The sequence below is a fragment of the Capra hircus genome, chromosome 13, assembly GCF_001704415.2.
Source record: "Capra hircus breed San Clemente chromosome 13, ASM170441v1, whole genome shotgun sequence".
Taxonomy (NCBI): Eukaryota; Metazoa; Chordata; class Mammalia; order Artiodactyla; family Bovidae; genus Capra; species Capra hircus.
The window spans coordinates 74,250,732-74,269,696 of NC_030820.1; the positions used below are offsets into that span (position 1 = coordinate 74,250,732).

The window sequence follows — 18,965 nt, forward strand, 5'->3', positions numbered from 1 at the left end:
TTCAATGAGTTGGCTCTCCACATCAGGTGGCCAAAGTATTGGAGCTTCAGCTCTAGCATCCAGGACTAGCTAGCATCAGTCTAGCTTCAGGACTAGCATCTAGTCCTTCCAATGAATATTTAGGGTTGATTTCCTTTAGAATTGACTGGTTTGATCTCCTTGCAGTACAAGGGACTCTCAGCGTCTTCTCTAGCACCACAATTTGAAAGCATCTATTCTTTGGCACTCAGCCTTCTTTATGGTCCAACTCTCACATCCATACGTGACTACTGGAAAAACCATAACCTTGACTAGATAGACCTTTGTTGGCAAAGGGATGTCTCTGCTTTTTTAACGTGCTGTCTAGGTTTGACTTCCTATAGAAGGAGCTTAATACAGATAGGTGGTAAGCACAATGGTACTGTAATTATTATTAGCATCTCTGCCAGTCAGCATGGGAATTGCCAACACCCTGGAGCTAGAATGGTAGGTGTGTTTGTTGTGGGGGCAGAGCGGGCACTGGAATGATGCTCTCCCCTCGGGCAGGTGGTGTCTTGCAGTCCACACACCTTCCCGCTTGGTCCCAGACACCAATGTCTTTCTCACATCCTGCCAGGGCCTCTCAGGGCTGCCCCTCCCCTCTTGGGCATGTTTGGGAGAAACAGGCTTGGAGTTCCCCCTGCCTGGAAGTGGGGAGCGAAGCCTCATCTCGTGAGGCTGACCTCGGTCTGGGGGCCTGGAGTTATTAATAGCAGTCTGCAGGGCTGTGTCATCTAGCTGGTGACTCAGGGCTCCAGGATCAGCCCCCTCCCCAGCCTGATGGGGCCTCCTCCTGGGTGAGGGGCTTCAAGTCCAAGTTCTGACTCCAGACAGGGTTGGGGGGCTGCTCACCTGGGGGTGGATCCTGCTCTCCCAGGGCCTTGGCTAAACTCTGTTGTGGTGTTGGGGAAGGAGGGGCTGGGGGAAGTGGGGAAGGGATGTGGTGACAGAACCGCTTCCTGCCATTGCTGTGTTGAAGGCCAAGTCCCCCAAGTTCCCCTTGGTGGGGGCTGGGGAGCCCAGACGTAGAGGAGGAAGTTGGAAGGAGTGAGGAAAGGAGGGTTGGATTGACTCCAGGGATCAAGTTCTGGGGTTCCTGGCGGGGTTCCCTCTGTCTGTTCCCCAGTTGGTAAAAACAGCCAGCTGGCCCGGAGGGAATCATAATTAGAACAGCAGCAAGCACTTGTTACCATGGGTCAGGCACTTTATCTCTGTGAACTCATTTCATTCTCACAGCCCCACAAGGTAAGTGCTGTTATTGCCCTCATTTTACAGATTGGGAAACCGAGGCACCAGCAGCTTATGTCAATGACTTACAGTAAATTGATGCTAGAGCAGAGACTTGAACTTCTCAGCTACCACTCCTGTTTGCCCCCTCCCCACTCTGTCTATGGGGTCACACAGTTGGACACGACTGAAGCGACTTAGCAGCAACAGCAGCTCTCTGTCCCTGGCTTGCTCTGTGACCTAAGGGAGGTAAAGTCCCCACTCTGGGCCTCAGTTTCCTCATCTGTATGATATTGGAGTAGATAAATATGCCTCCTTCTTGTGATATATATGTCTCTCCAGTACTAATTACTCATTCAGTTTTTCCCCTACTGGACTTTCAGCTCCATGAGCTTGGGGACAAAGCCTCTTCTGGCCACTGCTATATTCCCCAATCTTAGCACGATGCCTGGCCCATAAAAACTCAACAAATATTTCTTGAGTAAGTGGTCCTTAAAGGTTTGAGGATCATCATCAATGGCTTGAGTATGTGATAAAAGTTCTGGACCCTTCACATTAAAAAAATCAACATATATCAGTAGTTCTCAGCTGGGGTTGTCTGTGCCCCTCCCAGCCACCCAGAGGGCATTTGGTAATGTTTGACAACATTTCTGGTTGTCACAACTGGCAGGGGGAGGTGCTACCAGCATGGCATAGAAGCAGGGGGTGCTACTCAACATCTTACACTGCATCGCAGAGATTTTCCAAACAAAGAATGATCTAACCTCAAACATCAATACCATCAAATCTGAGAATATAACATATATTCTCATATATAAATCTGAGTATGTGACATAAATACACAGATCTGGCATTTTGTACAACTGATGGCAAGTTGGGAGTGGCTCATGGATTCTCTTAAAGTCTGTCTCTGCTACCAGCTGGAGATCCCCTCGATTGGAGGGTCTCGATGTTTCCATCTCTAAAGCCAGTCATTCTGCTGAACTTCCCTGGTGACCAGTGGTTAAGAGTCTACCTGCCAATGCAGGGGGCACAGCTTTGATCCCTGGTCTGGGAAGATCCCACAAGCTGTGGAGCCACTAAACCCATGTGTCGTAACTACCGAGCCCACGTGCTGCAACTACTGAAGCCTGTGTCTCTAGAGACTGTGCTGCATACCAAGAGAAGCCACTGCAATGGGAAGCCTGCTCATTGTAACTGGAGAAAGCCCGCGAGCAGACACAAAGACCTAGCGCAGCCAGAAATAAACTAATTAATAAAAATAAAATCAAACTATAGTGCTGGACAATTCCATACTCTCAAGTCTGGAATATAGTTCCCCTGAGGCCCCTGTTGCAACCTCTGATCCCCAAAGACCTGAGCCTCCTCTCTGATCTTCAGTGGGCACCAAGGATTAGGGAAGAAGGGTCCTGGTTTTGTCTCTTATCTCCCATAATTCCCCTCTCACCCCTGGTCATCTCAGATCCTGTAAATGGTAATAAAGACGAAAAGCTTCATAACCAAATAGCCCCAGGCTTGAGTCCCGATTTTGTGTATTAACTCACTGTGTGGTCATAGCCAAGTTCCTTAACTACTCTGAACCTCAGTGTCCTCCTCTAAAAATGGGAGGGATACTCATTAAACCTACCTCATAGAGTGGTGGGGATGAAACAAGATGCTTATGGGGAACTTAACAGAGTACTCGACACGGTAAATCTCTAAAAACTGCATTATTATTACGGTTCGGAAGTGAAATGACTTGCCCAAGGTCACACAGCCTGGAGATGGCAGAGCTGGGACTGAAAACCAGAACAGTGTGACTCCAAAGTAGCTGCTCATTCATTGTGAACTCCAGGGCTTCCATTTTCCTATAAAGGAAGTTAACTGTCTCCATCTCAGAGGCTGATTTTTGAGATAAGCATGTAAAATGCCTAGCACATAGTAAGTCCTTTAAATACAGCTTGTCAGATTGTTGCTGTCGTCCTTCTCAAATAATGCTTTGAAGAAGGCAAATATAGATCTCACCGCACACTGGCTGGCTGGGAAGAAGAGAGGGAAGGAGTTTGCTGGTTATTGGCATAAGGGGTGATAACTGGGGCTGGAGTTTGTGCCAACTTCCCTCGACTGATAAAACACTTTTACAGGCTGAGGGAGGGGGCTACATGCAGAAACAGCACAGTCAACTCTGACAGTCATCTTGACATTGGTCATTGGTGGTCTGACCAGCATCACCTGGATTGTTTTGAGGTACAGTTAATCTCCAGTTCCAAGGTCAATTTGTTTCCATTTCTTGAGGCCAGTTTTCGGAACTGTGGCAGCTGAGGTCATGGCTACGTCATGTAGTTAACTCTTCACCTGGTGGAGGTTTCAGTACCTATAAGACAGCTCACAGGATATGGCTCAGAATATTATCTATAGCCCTTGAGAAGAAACTAGAAGTCCTTGACATGTTTAATGACTAAACTATGATCATTTGGTCTCCTTGGGCTGCTTTCCTTTGTTTCTGCATATTCTCACTTTTCTGATTAAACTTATTCTTTGGCTAAAGTTTTTCCACAGACAAAAGGCAGGCTGAAGACATGGGGGCGGGGAAGGGCAGCAGCAAGGATCATAGGGTCCTGCTCTGTTTCAAGGTCACACAGCAGATTAGAGTCCAAGACCCCTCTTCTTCCGATTCCCAGATTCCTGGTTTTGGCCCAAACCATAAATAGTGATCACAGCCATTTCTTGAATATTTGCAACATACACAGTCCAAGGTATTTTATGTGTTTGATCTCATCCTCACATCAATGTGGGGACAAAGAACCCTTTTAAATGTATTTTTATTTATTTTTCGAACTTCGCATACATTATTCAGTTGACACTGATGGGCAGTGTGGGGGATGCAGATTTTTCTTTTCTTCCACACAAACCATCAGACAATTTCACACCATCTCCCCAAGTGGAGAAGTCTATATCAGTGCATACCCAGTGGGCAGAGAATGTAGTCAGCAACCTGCTGTACAGATATTTACACATAATTACAGGGCCCCTGGGCTTCCTTGGTGGCTTAGTGGTAAAGAATCTGCCTGCCAATGCAGGAGATGCAGGTTCGATCCCTGGGCAGGGAAGATCCCCTGGAGAAGGAAATGGCAACCCACTTCAGTATTCTTGCCTGGCAAATCTCATGGACAGAGGAGCCTGGTGGCCTGCAGTCCATGGGGTTGCAAAAGAGTTGGACATGACTGAGCGACTAAACAACAACAGGACCCCTGCCACAGGATGTGCCAGGCTTGGCCCACCTCACCCCACCTCTCCAGTCTCTGCCCAAACCCTCCTCTCCCATCCCAACCTCACTGCCTTTAGCTACAATAAGTAGCCCGGGGCCTGGGACATAGCAGACAACTGAGAGGGCTGCCAGCCCTGAATGGTAGGACCCAGCCAGCTATGGGAAAGGGGTAAAGTTCAAAAGGGCCCCTTTTTACAGCTGAAGAAACAGACTCACAGTGGTGAAGACATTTGCCCAAGGCACTGAAGGAATGAGGCCATGTCTGCTGGCTTCCAGACGCCGCAATACTCCCACTGTCCCCACCTGCCCCTCCCCCCCACCGCTGTGCAATTCTCAAGGATCCAGCCTGTTGAAGACCAGGAATTGTCTCCATGGAATTCCCCGATTTCCGATTTCCACCAAGCGGAGCTCACTCCTTCTGCCCCCAGGTGGAGCAGGGAGAGGAAGCTGAGTCAAGGCAGACTTCAGGGAGAAGAGGGCAGAGCCTGGGAGTGTGAGGAGGGTCCACGGAGGGCGTCTGATCAGGAAGTGGGGATCATCTGGCTCAGACAGAAGTCTCGGGAACTTTCCATCCTTCTTCCTTAGGCTGATCTCTCAGGGGTCTTCCGATGAGGGCTCAGGGAGTCCTCCAGCCAGCCCTGCCTCCCTCCCTCCCTCTCACGCAGTTCTCACAAGCTCTGCAGTTTGCAAAACCCAATCCTTCCCGTGTGGGCCTGTGGTTTCCTGTTGGGTCTGGGGTCCTGCCTGACTCGGCAATGGGGGCTGTGGGCAGGAGGGAGAGGGGGGAGGTGGTGTAAGCCCTTTCCTTGCCTTCTCATGCTGGGACTGCCCAACACACACACACACACGCACACACACACGCACGCCATGCCCTGAGTCAGCTCTTGCCAGTGGCCTGTCAGAGAGGGGCGGGGTCACTGATTCAGTTGACAGCCTCTTTAAAGCCCCCAGGAGGGCAGCTGCAGCCAGACCAAGTGCCAGCCTCACCATGAGCCCCCGGCAGCCCTTGGTCCTGGCACTCCTGGTGCTAGCCTGCTGCTCTGCTGCCCCCAGCCCACGCCAGCCCACCGTTGTGGTCTTCCCAGGAGAACGACGAACCAGCCTCACCAACAGGCAGCTGGCAGAGGTAGGCACACTCCCCTATCTAGAGCTGAGAAGGGCTGGCCTGGAGTCCCAGGAAGGGCGCGGGGTCTCGGATGAGATACTCTGGGGCTTGTTGTGTGTGTGTCGGGGGCTGGTGATGGGCACCTCTAGAGAACACTCAGAATGGGCTCTAGGAGATTCTGGACATGGACTGCTGGAAACAGGCTAATGAGGGTCTCCTAGATGGGCATGGGCACTGGGAAATGGTGAAGGGGCACTGGGGGGTTCTGGAGTGGCAATGGGCTGAGGGCAAACAGGGGGAAACCCTAAGGGGCTCTGAGGTAGGCACTGCACAGGGGCACCCTGGAGTGGAATGGAGCTGAGGATGTCCACATGGAGGGGGAGATTCTTGGGGTGGGCACAAGCCCTGGTATCCAGGGTACCAAGTACTGGATATATTGTCTCATTGCTAGTCCCCGAGAGCGGAGAGGGTTGGAGTCCTGGCTCAGTAGGGCAGAGAAAGAGCATCGGGGCTCTGCCACATCTCTGCCCTTCCTTCCTCAGGAATACCTGTACCGCTATGGCTACACTCCTGCGGCAGAGCTGAGCGAGGACGGCCAGTCCCTGCGGCGAGCTCTGCTGAGCTTCCAGCGGCGCCTGTCCCTGCCCGAGACTGGCGAGCTGGACAGCACCACCCTGGACGCCATGCGAGCCCCGCGCTGCGGCGTCCCAGACCTGGGCGGATTCCAGACCTTTGAGGGCGAACTCAAGTGGCACCATCATAACATCACCTACTGGTGCGCGGCTGGGCCCCGCGGGGGCGAGCGGGGAGCAGAGGGTGGCGAGAGGCGGGTTCCCGAGCGCCGCCCGTTGGCAAACACATCCCGTCTTAGGCCAGTCTGTGGCTTTCACTGAATGTGTCCGCCTTGAGGCAAGTGGCACCCCCTCGGAGCCTCCGTCTCCCCCGTCGGGGGAAATGGACCTCGCCAACTGACTCCATAGAGAAAAATGCGTCTGAAAGTGATTTCGAGCTGAAAGCGTGGAGCGCAGGCAGCGCTGTGTATCTGAAGTCGCGGAGACACCGGGTGGCGCTGCTGGCCCGGCTCCCGCCTCTCACTTCGGCCCTTTATCCTCCTGCCCTTTCCCTCCAGGATCCAAAATTACTCGGAAGACCTGCCGCGCGACGTGATTGACGACGCCTTTGCCCGCGCTTTCGCGCTCTGGAGCGCGGTGACGCCGCTCACCTTCACTCGAGTATACGGCCGCGAAGCCGACATCGTCATCCAGTTTGGTGTTAGAGGTGAGGACGAGAAGAAGGGGGAAACCGGGAGAATCTGAGATGGGGACAGAGGTGGGAGGATCAAAGAGAGACGAGAGGAGGGCCTGGACCTGGATTTCTCTTGCCTGTCCCCGACGCTCTGGCGGCCGCTCGCCCTTATGTCGCCCCCTCCTGACCGACACCTCACTGCACTGGGACAGCGGCTCTCAGACCGGATTTTAGCTCGCAGTTAGGCCAGCGTCCTTGGGCAGTGCACAACCTGCGCAACCGTACGCGGCTCACTCTCTTCTCCACTCGCTTCTTCAGAGCACGGAGATGGGTATCCCTTCGATGGAAAGAACGGGCTCCTGGCACACGCCTTTCCTCCTGGCTCAGGCATTCAGGGAGATGCCCACTTCGACGATGAAGAGTTATGGTCTCTGGGCAAAGGCGTTGGTGAGATCCCGATCTGCCCCGGCCCCCACTCCCTTCTCTCACGCGCATCACCAGTCCCCCTGACCCCAGTCCTCCTTTCCCGCAGTGATCCCGACCTACTTCGGAAACGCGAAGGGCGCCGCCTGCCACTTCCCCTTCACCTTCGAGGGCCGCTCCTACTCCTCCTGCACCACGGACGGCCGTTCCGACGACGTGCTCTGGTGCAGCACCACCGCCGACTACGACGCCGACCGCCAGTTCGGCTTCTGCCCCAGCGAGAGTGAGTGCCCACCCTCCCGAGGGTCCAGAGCGCTGGCTCTTAATCCCAGCTCTGCCACTGATGCCGAGGGTGGCCTGCGAACCCCTCTCCTGTTCTCTGGGCCCAGTTCCCTCATCTGTGAGACGAGGCGAGAAAGGGGAGGAGGACACAGGTGGTTCGTGGGTCAGTAAACTGGCGGCACCTTCAGTTAATCGTGTGGGCCTCCCAGGACTCTACACCCAGGACGGCAATGCGGACGGCAAGCCCTGCGTCTTCCCGTTCACCTTTGAGGGCCGCACCTACTCCGCCTGTACCTCCGATGGTCGCTCCGACGGCTACCGCTGGTGCGCCACCACCGCTAACTACGACCAGGACAAGCTCTACGGCTTCTGCCCGACCCGAGGTACCTCTGACCCACCTACCTGATTCAGCCTCACGTCCTCATTCCGCGTTGGTTCCCGAGCGTGGCCCTTCCACCCGTCCTTTGTCTTCCCGCTCCTGTGGGCGCTCAGGACGGCCTTGACTCGGCCTGCCGTCGCCGCAGCTCCTCCCCCAGCCTTCCAGATGCCGCCGCTGCATCCGCGGAGGCTTGGCCTTTCAGCCAGGCTTGCAGCCTCCTCCTAGGTCTGCGATCCCCAGGCCCCGCCCATTATTCTAGCCAGTTGTCGGCGGTGCCCCACAACTCCCCCTGGGCTTTTAAAATAAGCCTCCTAGTTTTTCTAGCTCCTCGATTGGCCCGCCCCTGGCTCTTCATTGCCCCCTACACCCCGCCTCCACTTGGCTCACCCGAGGCTCTGGTCTCTCCAGTCGATGCGACGGTGACCGGGGGCAACGCGGCAGGAGAGCTGTGCGTCTTCCCCTTCACCTTCCTGGGCAAGGAATACTCGGCCTGCACCACAGAGGGTCGCAATGATGGGCACCTCTGGTGCGCCACCACCTCCAACTTCGACAAAGACAAGAAGTGGGGCTTCTGCCCGGATCAAGGTGGGCGGGGTGCCGAGGTTCCGTGGCTGGGGCCTCAGCCAGGGCAGTGGTGACCGGGAGGGATGCCCGGGGCTGGGAGCTCGGCCCAGGTCTCCGAGCTCAGGCTCCCTTCTTTCGTCCAGGATACAGCCTGTTCCTTGTGGCCGCACACGAGTTTGGCCACGCGCTGGGCTTAGATCACTCCTCCGTGCCAGAGGCGCTCATGTACCCCATGTACAGATTCACCGAGGAGCACCCCCTGCATAGGGACGATGTTCAGGGCATCCAGCATCTGTATGGTGAGGGCATGGGGCAGGGATAGAGGGAGGAGAGGGAAGGGCTAGGTTCTGCCGGCTCGGAACACCCGGAGAATAGGGAGGAGGGGAGAGTTAGGACTCTGATATCTATCTTTGAGAGCCCTTGAGGCTGCTGGGTACAACTGCTGCCAGGTCAGTGCTTGGAGATGATAATAAAGAGCCCGGACTCTAGAGTGAGACCGAATAGGTTCAAAAGCCGGTCCAGCCACCATCCGGCTAGATGGCGTTGGATAGGTTACTTCACCCCTCAACTTCCTCATCTGTAAAGTGGGGCTAACACCTGCCTCATAGGGTTGTTAGGAGACTTAAGTGAGTTAGAATAATGCCTGGAATATAGCAAGCACCATATAAATGTTTGATAGTTTTATTATTATCACCACTTATTATCATTAGTATGTTTCCACATCAAAACAATGAAAATATTAAAGAATCTGCTCCATAGTTGTTTTTTTTCCCCCCTTCTGAAGATCAAAGGAGCTAATGTGCATTTATAAAGCTCCCAGCACTGTTTGGCACCCAGTTTGAGAGCTCAAGAAAGGCTTCTCTCCCACCAGCCTGGGGGTGGGGGTGAGTATATCAAAGGAAGCTGCCAGCCCGGGGTTGGGGGAAGGCAGGATCCAACATCTGAAGTGGGGAGAGCGCCAGGGACCTCCAGGTAGGCACCAGGGAGCAGATACCCAAAGGCACAGAGATGCAAGAACAGCGATATGTCTTACGCGGTACCTCTTTTCAGGTCCTCGCCCTGAGCCTGAACCACGGCCTCCGGCCACCACCACCGCCGAACCCCAGCCCACCGCTCCCCCAACGGTCTGCGTCACGGGGCCTCCCACCGCCCGCCCCTCAGAGGGCCCCACTACTGGCCCCACAGGGCCCCCGGCAGCTGGCCCCACGGGTCCTCCCACGGCAGGCCCTTCTGCAGCCCCGACAGAGTCCCCGGATCCAGCGGAGGACGTCTGCAACGTGGACATCTTCGACGCCATCGCGGAGATTGGGAACCGCCTGCATTTCTTCAAGGCTGGGTGAGGGGCGGGGCTGCGCGGTCGTGGGCGGGGGCTTGGAGGCGGGACCTGCCTGTGTCTCCCCGCCCACTGGCAGTTGGTTCCAAGCTCAGTGCCCCCACCCTCTCTTTTCGTGTCCCCAGGAAGTACTGGAAACTCTCTGAGGGAGGGGGCCGCCGGGTGCAGGGACCCTTTCTTGTCAAGAGCACGTGGCCTGCGCTGCCCCGCAAGCTGGACTCCGCCTTCGAGGATCCGCTCACCAAGAAAATTTTCTTCTTCTCTGGTTAGTTTCTGTCTTTCTTCCTCTCCTGTGCTGTGCTTGGTCGCTCAGTCGTGTCCGACTCTTTGTGACCCTGTGGACTGTAGCCCAACAGGTTCCTCTGTCCATGGGGATTTTCCAGGCAAGAAGACTAGGGTGGGTTCCCATTTCTTTCTCCAGGGGATCTTTCCCACCCAGGGATCGAACCCCGGTATCCCGCATTGCAGGCAGATTCTTTACCGTCTGAGCCACCAGGGAAGCCCTAAATAAATTTAGCAGGGCTGAATTTCAGCCCTCCTCACAGCACCCTGGCACAGTCCTACCGAGGGGCTCTGCTCCTTAGGCACAGAGACTGAGGGCACGCCTGGAGCGGAAAGGCCGGCCTCCCTGCGTTTTCCCTCTTGACATTCAAGGGGTGTGTGTACCCCACTCCCTGCCCCCAGACCGATGTGAGCCTTTCTCCGGCAGGGCGCCAAGTGTGGGTGTACACCGGCGCGTCGGTGCTAGGCCCGAGGCGTCTGGACAAGTTGGGCCTGGGCCCGGAAGTGGCCCAGGTCACCGGGGCCCTCCCGCGCCCTGGGGGTAAGGTGCTGCTGTTCAGCGGGCAGAGCTTCTGGAGGTGAGATTCCCGGGGAACGCCAGCAGGGGGAGCCCGGGCGCCATCCGCCTGCCCGTTGGCTCAGCGCCTGTCTCCTCGGTGCCGTCCTGCAGGTTCGACGTGAAGACACAGAAGGTGGATCCCCAGAGCGTCACCCCCGTGGACCAGATGTTCCCCGGGGTGCCCATTAGCACGCACGACATCTTTCAGTACCAAGGTGAGGGCTGAGAGAGGGGTCAGGGGGGAGGATCAAGGGTCAAGGGTCAGGGGGGAGGATCCCTCCCAGAGATACCTCCCACGGTAGGTTCCCCTACCCTCTGTTGTTAGTCGCTCAGTCGTGTCTGACTCTTTGTGACCCCATAGATTGTAGCCCGCCGGGCTCCTCTGTCCATGGAATTCTCCAGGCAAGAATACTGGAGTGGGTAGCCATTCTCTTCTCCAGGGGATCTTTCCCATCCAGGGATCAAACCCGGGTCTTCCACATTGCAGGCAGATTCTTTACCATCTGAGCTGCCAGGGAAGCCCCTGCCTTAGTGATTGTTCAAGTTCCGAGCCAGAAAGAAAAAGCCGGTGGAGACTGAGGCAAACGCCCCGCATTGATGAGTTCCCCGCAGAGTCAGGGATCTTCCCAGACCATTTGAGGACACAGGGCCACAACCAGAACTAGAACCCAGATTTCCTGCCTCTCAGCTAGAAGCTCTTTTCCCTATAGCACAGGACACCTGGTTTGCATGGAGGTTTTATTAGACCATATTTATCAAGTGCTGTAATATGCTAGGCACCATGCTGCCACTGGGAATACAGTGATAAATAAGACATTTCATAGATGCATATGTGTGTGACTTTGGGCAAGTCACTGCTATTCAGAGCCTCAGTTTCCCCATCTGTAAAATGGGGATGGTAGCTGGAGTTAACCCTTTCTCTTTCCCACTGCTCACCCCCAGTCAGCGGACAATTGCTGTTGGCTCAGCCTCTGAAATATTTACAACCTCCTTTGCAGACACCCTAGTCCAAGCCATGCTGGTTGTCCAATACCTTCAAATATATTTTCTGAGAGTAGGGAGGGGCTAGGAGGGGGAGGGCATGCAAGGTCGAAGGCACTAACGCAACCTGATCTGACCCCTCTCCTCCCCCCTCCCCACCCCCTCCCACTACTCCTGTCATTCCCTTTGCTCTGCTCCACTCACACCAGCCTCTGGCTGTTCTTTGAACACACCAAGGTCATTCCCAGCTTAGGGCCTTTGTGCCAGTTGTTCCCTCTGCCTGGAAGGTTTTTTCCCCAGATTGTCACTGGGATGCCTCCCTCTCAGCCTTCAGGTCTCAGCACTCACGCCACCTCTTCAGAGAGGCCTTCTCTGGCCCTCATTATCTATTCACTCGACTGCTCACTGACATTTCCTTCATCGCTTTCCCTATTGTCAAAACCAACCTCCTTTACTTATGCATTTGCTTGTTAATCATATGTCTTACCCCACCAGCATGTAAGCACCCAAAGAACTGAGATCAAGCCTGCATTTTCCCTCCGCTGTATCCCCAGTGTCTCTAACAGGGCTTGGCATGATGAATGGTGGATGGATGAACAGGACTTGTTGAATGAATTGTTCTGAGTATCGACTGTGTGCCAGGCCCTGTGCCAGTGCTGGACCTGGAGGTCTGTGCCCTCCAGCATCTCCGGGGTGGGGTGGGGAACAGACATGTCCTATGGAAACCTTGGAAAGATTTTGAAAGGGCAGGAAGCGTGATTGTAAAGACCATACTCCTGTTTGCGTCTGTGTGTGGGGAGAGCTGGAATCACCGCTCTTGGTCCACTTTCTCCCTTGCAGAGAAAGCTTACTTCTGCCAGGATCACTTCTTCTGGCGTGTGAGTTCCCGGAATGAGGTGAATCAGGTGGACTATGTGGGCTACGTGACCTTCGACCTCCTGAAGTGCCCTGAGGACTAGGGCTCCCAAGCCTGCTTCAGCACTGCAGTGGGGGCCCCCTCGGGGACCCTGCCAGTAGGGAATGAGCCAGTCTGCCGGATCCCAACTAGTGGATCTGTTCTGAAGGACGAGGAGGAGGGGAGGTGGGCTGGGCCCTCTCTTCCCACCTTCCTTTCTTGTTAGAATGTTTTTAATAAATGTGGATTCTTTAACCTTGAGGAGCAGATTTATGTATGGTATGCATGCCTGCTTATATGTATGGAACCAGCAGAGAGCTTATTATGTGCCAGGCGGTGTTCTAAAACACTTCATAAATATTAACGTTCAATCCTTCCTATTAGGAAGGTATAATGTAATTATTCCTATTTTATAGCTGAGGAAATGGCCAGCCTAATATTCATTCATCAAACATTTATTGAGCTCTGACATGGAGCCGGGCCTTGTGCTGGGCCCTGGGGATACAGACATGAGCTGAACGACGTTTCTCCTCTCAAGGACCGCTCAGTGGCCCTCAGATTCTCAGGTGCACAAAAGCCCTCAAAACTTGCTTAAAATGCAGGCTCCAAACTCCATCTCCATTCTCAGAAAGTCCACCTTAGTTACAAGGGTGATGATCCTGTGGCTGGTGGGGGATCACACTTGCAGGTGTGACCCTTTATTCTAGAATAATGGTGTGTGTGTGTGATTCTGCATGTTGTGGTTGAAGTCAGGAAACCTTTCTCAGCCAAGAGGACATCTGAGCTTGAACTGAATCTGGAAGGGTGAGCAAGAGTTTCTTCCTGTGCAAGGAGGACTGTCTTAACCATTAAGCCTAAATATGTTCCTACTCTAACCCTCACGCATGTGTGCACAAAGCAACACCTTGATGAATGTAAACTGCAGCACTGTTCAGAGACTGAGAAACTGGCAACAACCTAAGTGAGCAGATGTAAGGCAGTGGATAAAGAAAATCCGGGTGACATACACGATGATAGGAATTATTCCTAGGACAGCACTGACTATATGCCAGGCACTGTTTCACATGCTTTAGTGCATTAACACGGCCAGTCCTTAAAACAACCCTATGAGAGAATGGATACACGTATATGTATGGCTGAGTCTCTGCTGTTCACCTGAAACTATCACAACATTGTTAATCAGCTATACGCCAATATAAAATAAAAAGTTTAAGAAAACCCCACAACTCTATGAGACAGGTACTGCTCTTAACCTTACAGGTACTATTACCATTGCCATCACTCCCTCCCCCGCTTTATAAATGGGGTAACTGCTGGCCTAGAGCTACATAGCTCACCTACACTCTCTGAGCTGGTAAGTGATGACCCTGGGATTGGAATGTGAGCTCTAGGGGCAAAAGCTGGGAGGACAGAAAAAGCAAGATGGCATTTCAGTTCAGTTCATTTCAGTCGCTCAGTCGTGTCCGACTCTTTGCGACCCCATGGACTGCAGCACGCCAGGCTTCCCTGTCCATCACCAACTCCTGGAGCTTGCTCAAACTCATGTCCATTGAGTTGGTGATGCTATCCAACCATCTCACTCTCTGTCGTCACCTTCTCCCTCCGCCTTCAAGCTTTCCCAGCATCAGGGTCTTTTCTAATGAGTCAGTTATTTGCATCAGGTGGCTAAAGTATTGGAGTTTCAGCTTCAGCATCAGTCCTTCCAATGAAGGGGGCATTCGGGGCAACTAGAAATAGCTCAGAACTCTAACGTGTGGTTTGAGCAGAGAGGGTTCTGGAATGGGGTTCTGGAATGGTTGAAATAGGGATGGGTGGTCTGGGCTAGATGAGAGAAGGTCTAAGCGGCAGGCTGAGGTGGATGGATTTGATCTTCCAGGAAAGCTGAGGAACTTGACCGAAGGGTTGTCGCAGGTGAGTGGAGGTGATGGTCTTGGTCAGCTTTGATCATCATCCACACCCGGGGTCAAGTGGGAGTTTAAAGAGAGCTTTAGAGAACTCTCTCCTAAGATTCCTGTGGGTGGGGCCCTCTCTCCTAACTCACCCATTTCTCACTCAGGAAGGATCCACTCCCACTGGAATACAAATGTTCCTTAATATCACTTGTTTAAAATCTCTCTGGGCCTCTCTCTCTCTCAGTTCTGTTCCATTTCTCTAGTCCCCACCCCCAACTACAGGAAAACTTCCCCAAAGTACAGTCTAGACTCACCATCTCCCATTCTCGCCTCAGCTGTTTGCAGCCTAGTTCTCACTCCACTCCCACTGAAATCCCTCTCTTTTTAACACCTTAGCCAGATCCAGTGGGTACTTCTCTGGGCTCATTTCATACCATCTCTTGACTTGTTGGACTCAGTGGATAATGCCTTTTCTTCCTGAAATTTTTCTTCACTTGGTCCCTGGGTCAACTCTTTCTATGGGTTCTCTTCCTCTCTCATTGGCTAGATCTCCTGCTTTCCAATCTCTAAATGATGGCATGCCCCTGTGTTCAGTCCCTTGACATCTTCTCTGTGTATACTCATTCTTTGTGATCTCGTCTAGTCCCGCAGCTTTAAATAGCATCTCTCTGCTAAGGACTCTGTAACGCACATCCCCAGCGTTGTCCTCTCCCCTGAACTTGACTCAGACGTTTCTTGGGAGCCGAAGAGGCATCTCAGCCTACCTGTTCCAACTGAGCTCTTGGGCTCCACCTTCCAAACACACTCATCCATGTTCAGCTCCTTATCCTGGCACACAGTTTCTCACCCTTGGCACTATTGACAATTTGAACTGAATTATTCTTTGTTGTGGGGGATGGTACATACATTCCAGGAGGCTTGATGTCTTCCTCCAGGAGGTAGTGGGATCCATGGACAGATGCTAGGCCCATTCAGGGTCAGTCTCCCTCCCTCTCTCTGTCTTGGGCTGTAACATACAGGTGAGTGAAGGGACATGATGGTGAATCTGTGGCTCAAGGCCACGCAGTCTCTACCCACTGGATGCCAGTACCATCCTCCTCCAGTTGTGACAACCAAAAATGTCTCTGGATATTGCCAACTGTTCCTTGGTGGGCAACAATGCCCCAAGTTGAGAAATGTTGCTCTAACGTAACAAACATACAGACAGATAGACCCTTCATAAGTGTACATTTCAATATATTTTCATAAACTGAACATGACTGTCTCATTAACATCCAAATCAAGAAATAAAATATTTTGAGCACCCTAAAAGCTTCCTTATGCCCCTTTTTAATCACTACCCCCTCACCCCTTTTGAACTGTGGTGTTGGAGAAGGCTCTGGAGAGAAAATTCCGGGAGATGGTGAAGGACAGGGAAGCCTGGCGTGCTGTAGTCCATGGGGTCACAAAAAGTTGAACATGACCTAGTGAAAGAACAACAAATACACTCTTTTGTGTTTGGCTTTTGTTCCATATGATATTTGTCAGGTTTATCCATATTGTTTGTGAATTATAAGATTGTACTATGGTACTCACTCTATGAACGTACCACTACTTATTCGTCCATTTTACTGCTGATGGGCACTTGGGTAACTTTCAGTTTGAGGCTATCATGAATAATACTGCTATGAACAATCTTGTCAATGTCTTTTGGTCAACAGGAGCTGTCACTTCTTTGGGGCACAAACCTTGGAGTGGAATTGCTGAGTAGACAGGCATGTCTAATTAGGCTCAGCTTTAGCTGACTGAACAATTATCCAAAGTGATTTTGCCCAACTATACTCCCACCAGCAGTGCATGAGAGTCCAGGAGCCCTCCTTGACTCCTCTTTCCTTTACATGCAATGTACCATCCAGCAGCAGGTCGTGTAGGTTTCTACTTCCAAAATGTATCCGAAATTGGACTGCCACCACCCCAGCCTGGCGATCATCACCTCTTACCTGGTCGTTGCAGGAGCCTCCTAATTAGACTCCCAGCTTCTACTCCTGCCCTTAGCTGAGTCCTCACCCAGCAGCCAGAGTGATCCTGTTAACATGTAAGTCACAGCACATTGCTCCCCTACTCAGAAACTTCCCATGGCTTCTCTTGTAGATAAGAATCCAGACTCTTTGACAAAGCCTCCAGGTCACAGTATGATCTGCTCTCCTCTCCCCCACCTCATCTCTGCCCCATCACTCACCTCTCCATTCATGCTGCTCCAGACACACTGGCCCTCTTGTTGCTCCCTGAACTGTTCTAGATCCCTTGCACTTGCTATCTTCTCAGCTAGAGGGCTCTTCCCTCAGATCTTTGCTTAGCTGGCTCCTTCTCATCTGTGAGGGCTCAAGTCAAATACCACATCTTCTGAGAGGTCCTCTTACTCCATCCCTTAAAGTAGTCCTTTCCCTTAGTCATTATCCCTTGACCCCACCTTTTCTTCTTAATATATACCACAATCTCAAATTGTCCTGTCCATGCATTTGCTCACTTGTAATCTTTCTCCTCTCACTCATTAGAATGTAAGCCCCACGAGGACAGAAAGCCAGTCCATCTCATCCGATGCTATATCCCCAGTGCCCCAACCAGTGCCGCAAACGCAGGGGCGCTATCAAGATATGTTGAGTGAATGAAACCCAGTTTAGGAGACCTGAAAGTGAAGTCGCTCAGTCCTGTCAGACTCTTTGCAACCCCATGGACTGTAGCCTACCAGGCTCCTCCGTCCATGGGATTTTCCAGGCAAGAGTACTGGAGTGGGTAGCGCCATTCCCTTCTCTAGGAGATCTTCCTGACCCGGGGATCGAACCCGAGTCTCCTGCATTGCAGGTAGATGCTTTACTGTCTGAGCCAGCAGGGAAGCCCTGACCTAGACGAGGAGAACCCGAGCTCCAGGAGCCACACACGGGGACACCTGGTGCCGGGGTGGCTCTCACCAGCGGGTTGGACCCTCAAGAGCTTCCAGCGGAATTGAGAGCCCAAGGCCCCAGAGCCACGTGGCCAGACACGGAGGCACACAGCCCGGCGGGCACTAGGACCCTGCGCGGCGCCGCGGCCGGCGGGGGGCGGCCGGCGGGGAGGGGGAATCCGCTCCTTCTGTCTCCCAGAGCCAGGTTGCGGCCACTTGTGCGATCCGGGCCGGTTCCGCAGCCCCCGGCGCCTCTCCGCACCATGAGCCGCAGGTTCACAGTCACGTCGCTGTCCCCGGCGGGGCCCGCCGGGCCTTCTGACCCGGGGCTCCACGGGCCTTCAGCCTCAGACCGCCGCCGCCGCCTCTCTGGGGGAGACGCCAAAGGTAGAGGCCTCGGGGGGCGGGGCTTGTAGGGTGGGTGGGGCGATGAAGGGGGCGTGGCCACGGCGAGCGGGCCTTTGGTTGGGAGGGGAGGGACCGGGACCGGTGGGGAGAGGGTCCGTCCCCTCGGAAAGCCGGAGAAGGGAGAGGAGCTGGGCGCTGGGGGACCGGGAAGGGCTGCAGGGGCAATGGTGAGGGGAGGGGCCAAATTCGAGGTGGGCGGGGACACACGGAAGAGGGTGGAGCTAGAGGCGAGGGGGCGGGTCTTATGATACGAAGTCTAGGGCCTCGGAAGCTGGGCCGGGGCGCAGTCAGGGGGCGGGATCATCTCGGGTAGGGGGCGGGGCTATAGCGAGGGAGAAGGCGGGGCTAGAGGGAGGGAGGGGCGGGCCATGTGGGTCCAGAGCCAATGGGAGGAGGCAAGACCATCCTGGTTTGCGGACAGAAAAGGGCGGGACCAGACACGAAAAGGTTCGGGCCAGTAGGGTACGGGAGGAGTCGACGGAGGGAAGAAACAAGGACCTGGGTCGCTAGGTCTCCAATCCTTAGTGCCTCAAGAGGCGTCGCGGACAGCGCCTTGGGGATCCCCCGAAGAAGACAGGAGAGAGAAGTTTGGGACCCTGGGCAGCTAAGATCCTGGGCGCAATCCGTGGGGACACTAGTCCTGTCCCTGCGGGGATTCACCTAGCTCCCTCTTCTCCAGTTCCACAAACGGTGGGTGGAGCCAGCTCTGGCGGGAGCAGGGGCATCTTCCTGTAGATCCCATCGCGGTGGTCTTATAATGGAAGTTACATGCAGGGTACAGATGAGAGAGGAGGGAAGGGATCCTTCTAGGCTTCGGTGAAGAATTAGCATCTTGGATGCACACGTAGTCTTCTCCGCAGGGGCCCGCTTGTGCCTCTCGGGTCTGGAAGGAAGGTGGAGAATTCGCTTGAGGTGGCCCCAAGTGGGGAGGAGGAGCCTCCTCGGGCCACCAGGGGTCGCTGCTGAGCCGCAGGTGAGCTCACCCTGACCCCAGCAAACTTAAGCACCAAAAACCCTTTTAGAGGTTTTATCTGGCGAACCTCTAGGTTGAATAAATGGCCGAACTGAGGCCTAAATTTCCTCAGGGCTCCAGTCTCGTGAACCAACCGCATACTGAACGTGGTCACTCGGATTATAGGGGGCTCTTTCCTTTCTTCTTCTTTCCCATAATGTCTGTCCCTTTTCTCATTTTCAGTGATGTTCTT

General features: G+C 53.7%; 2 protein-coding genes across 2 annotated transcripts in view; both read left to right on the plus strand.

The window, feature by feature from the left end:
• On the plus strand, nucleotides 5,475-12,707 carry MMP9 (matrix metallopeptidase 9). Its single transcript, NM_001314269.1, is given in 13 exon segments — nucleotides 5,475-5,618; nucleotides 6,140-6,372; nucleotides 6,727-6,875; nucleotides 7,161-7,289; nucleotides 7,375-7,548; nucleotides 7,757-7,930; nucleotides 8,335-8,511; nucleotides 8,634-8,789; nucleotides 9,541-9,826; nucleotides 9,949-10,088; nucleotides 10,533-10,683; nucleotides 10,776-10,879; nucleotides 12,486-12,707. Coding segments are annotated over 13 exon segments (2,130 nt in total). The 5' UTR covers nucleotides 5,475-5,480; the 3' UTR covers nucleotides 12,605-12,707.
• SLC12A5 (solute carrier family 12 member 5) overlaps nucleotides 17,449-18,965 on the plus strand; it is a 36,618-nt gene continuing 35,101 nt past the window's right edge. Inside the window, exon 1 of the mRNA XM_018057952.1 lies at nucleotides 17,449-17,739. Coding sequence (XP_017913441.1) covers nucleotides 17,616-17,739 — 124 coding nt within the window. The 5' untranslated portion in view covers nucleotides 17,449-17,615. The remainder of the gene's footprint in view (nucleotides 17,740-18,965) is intronic.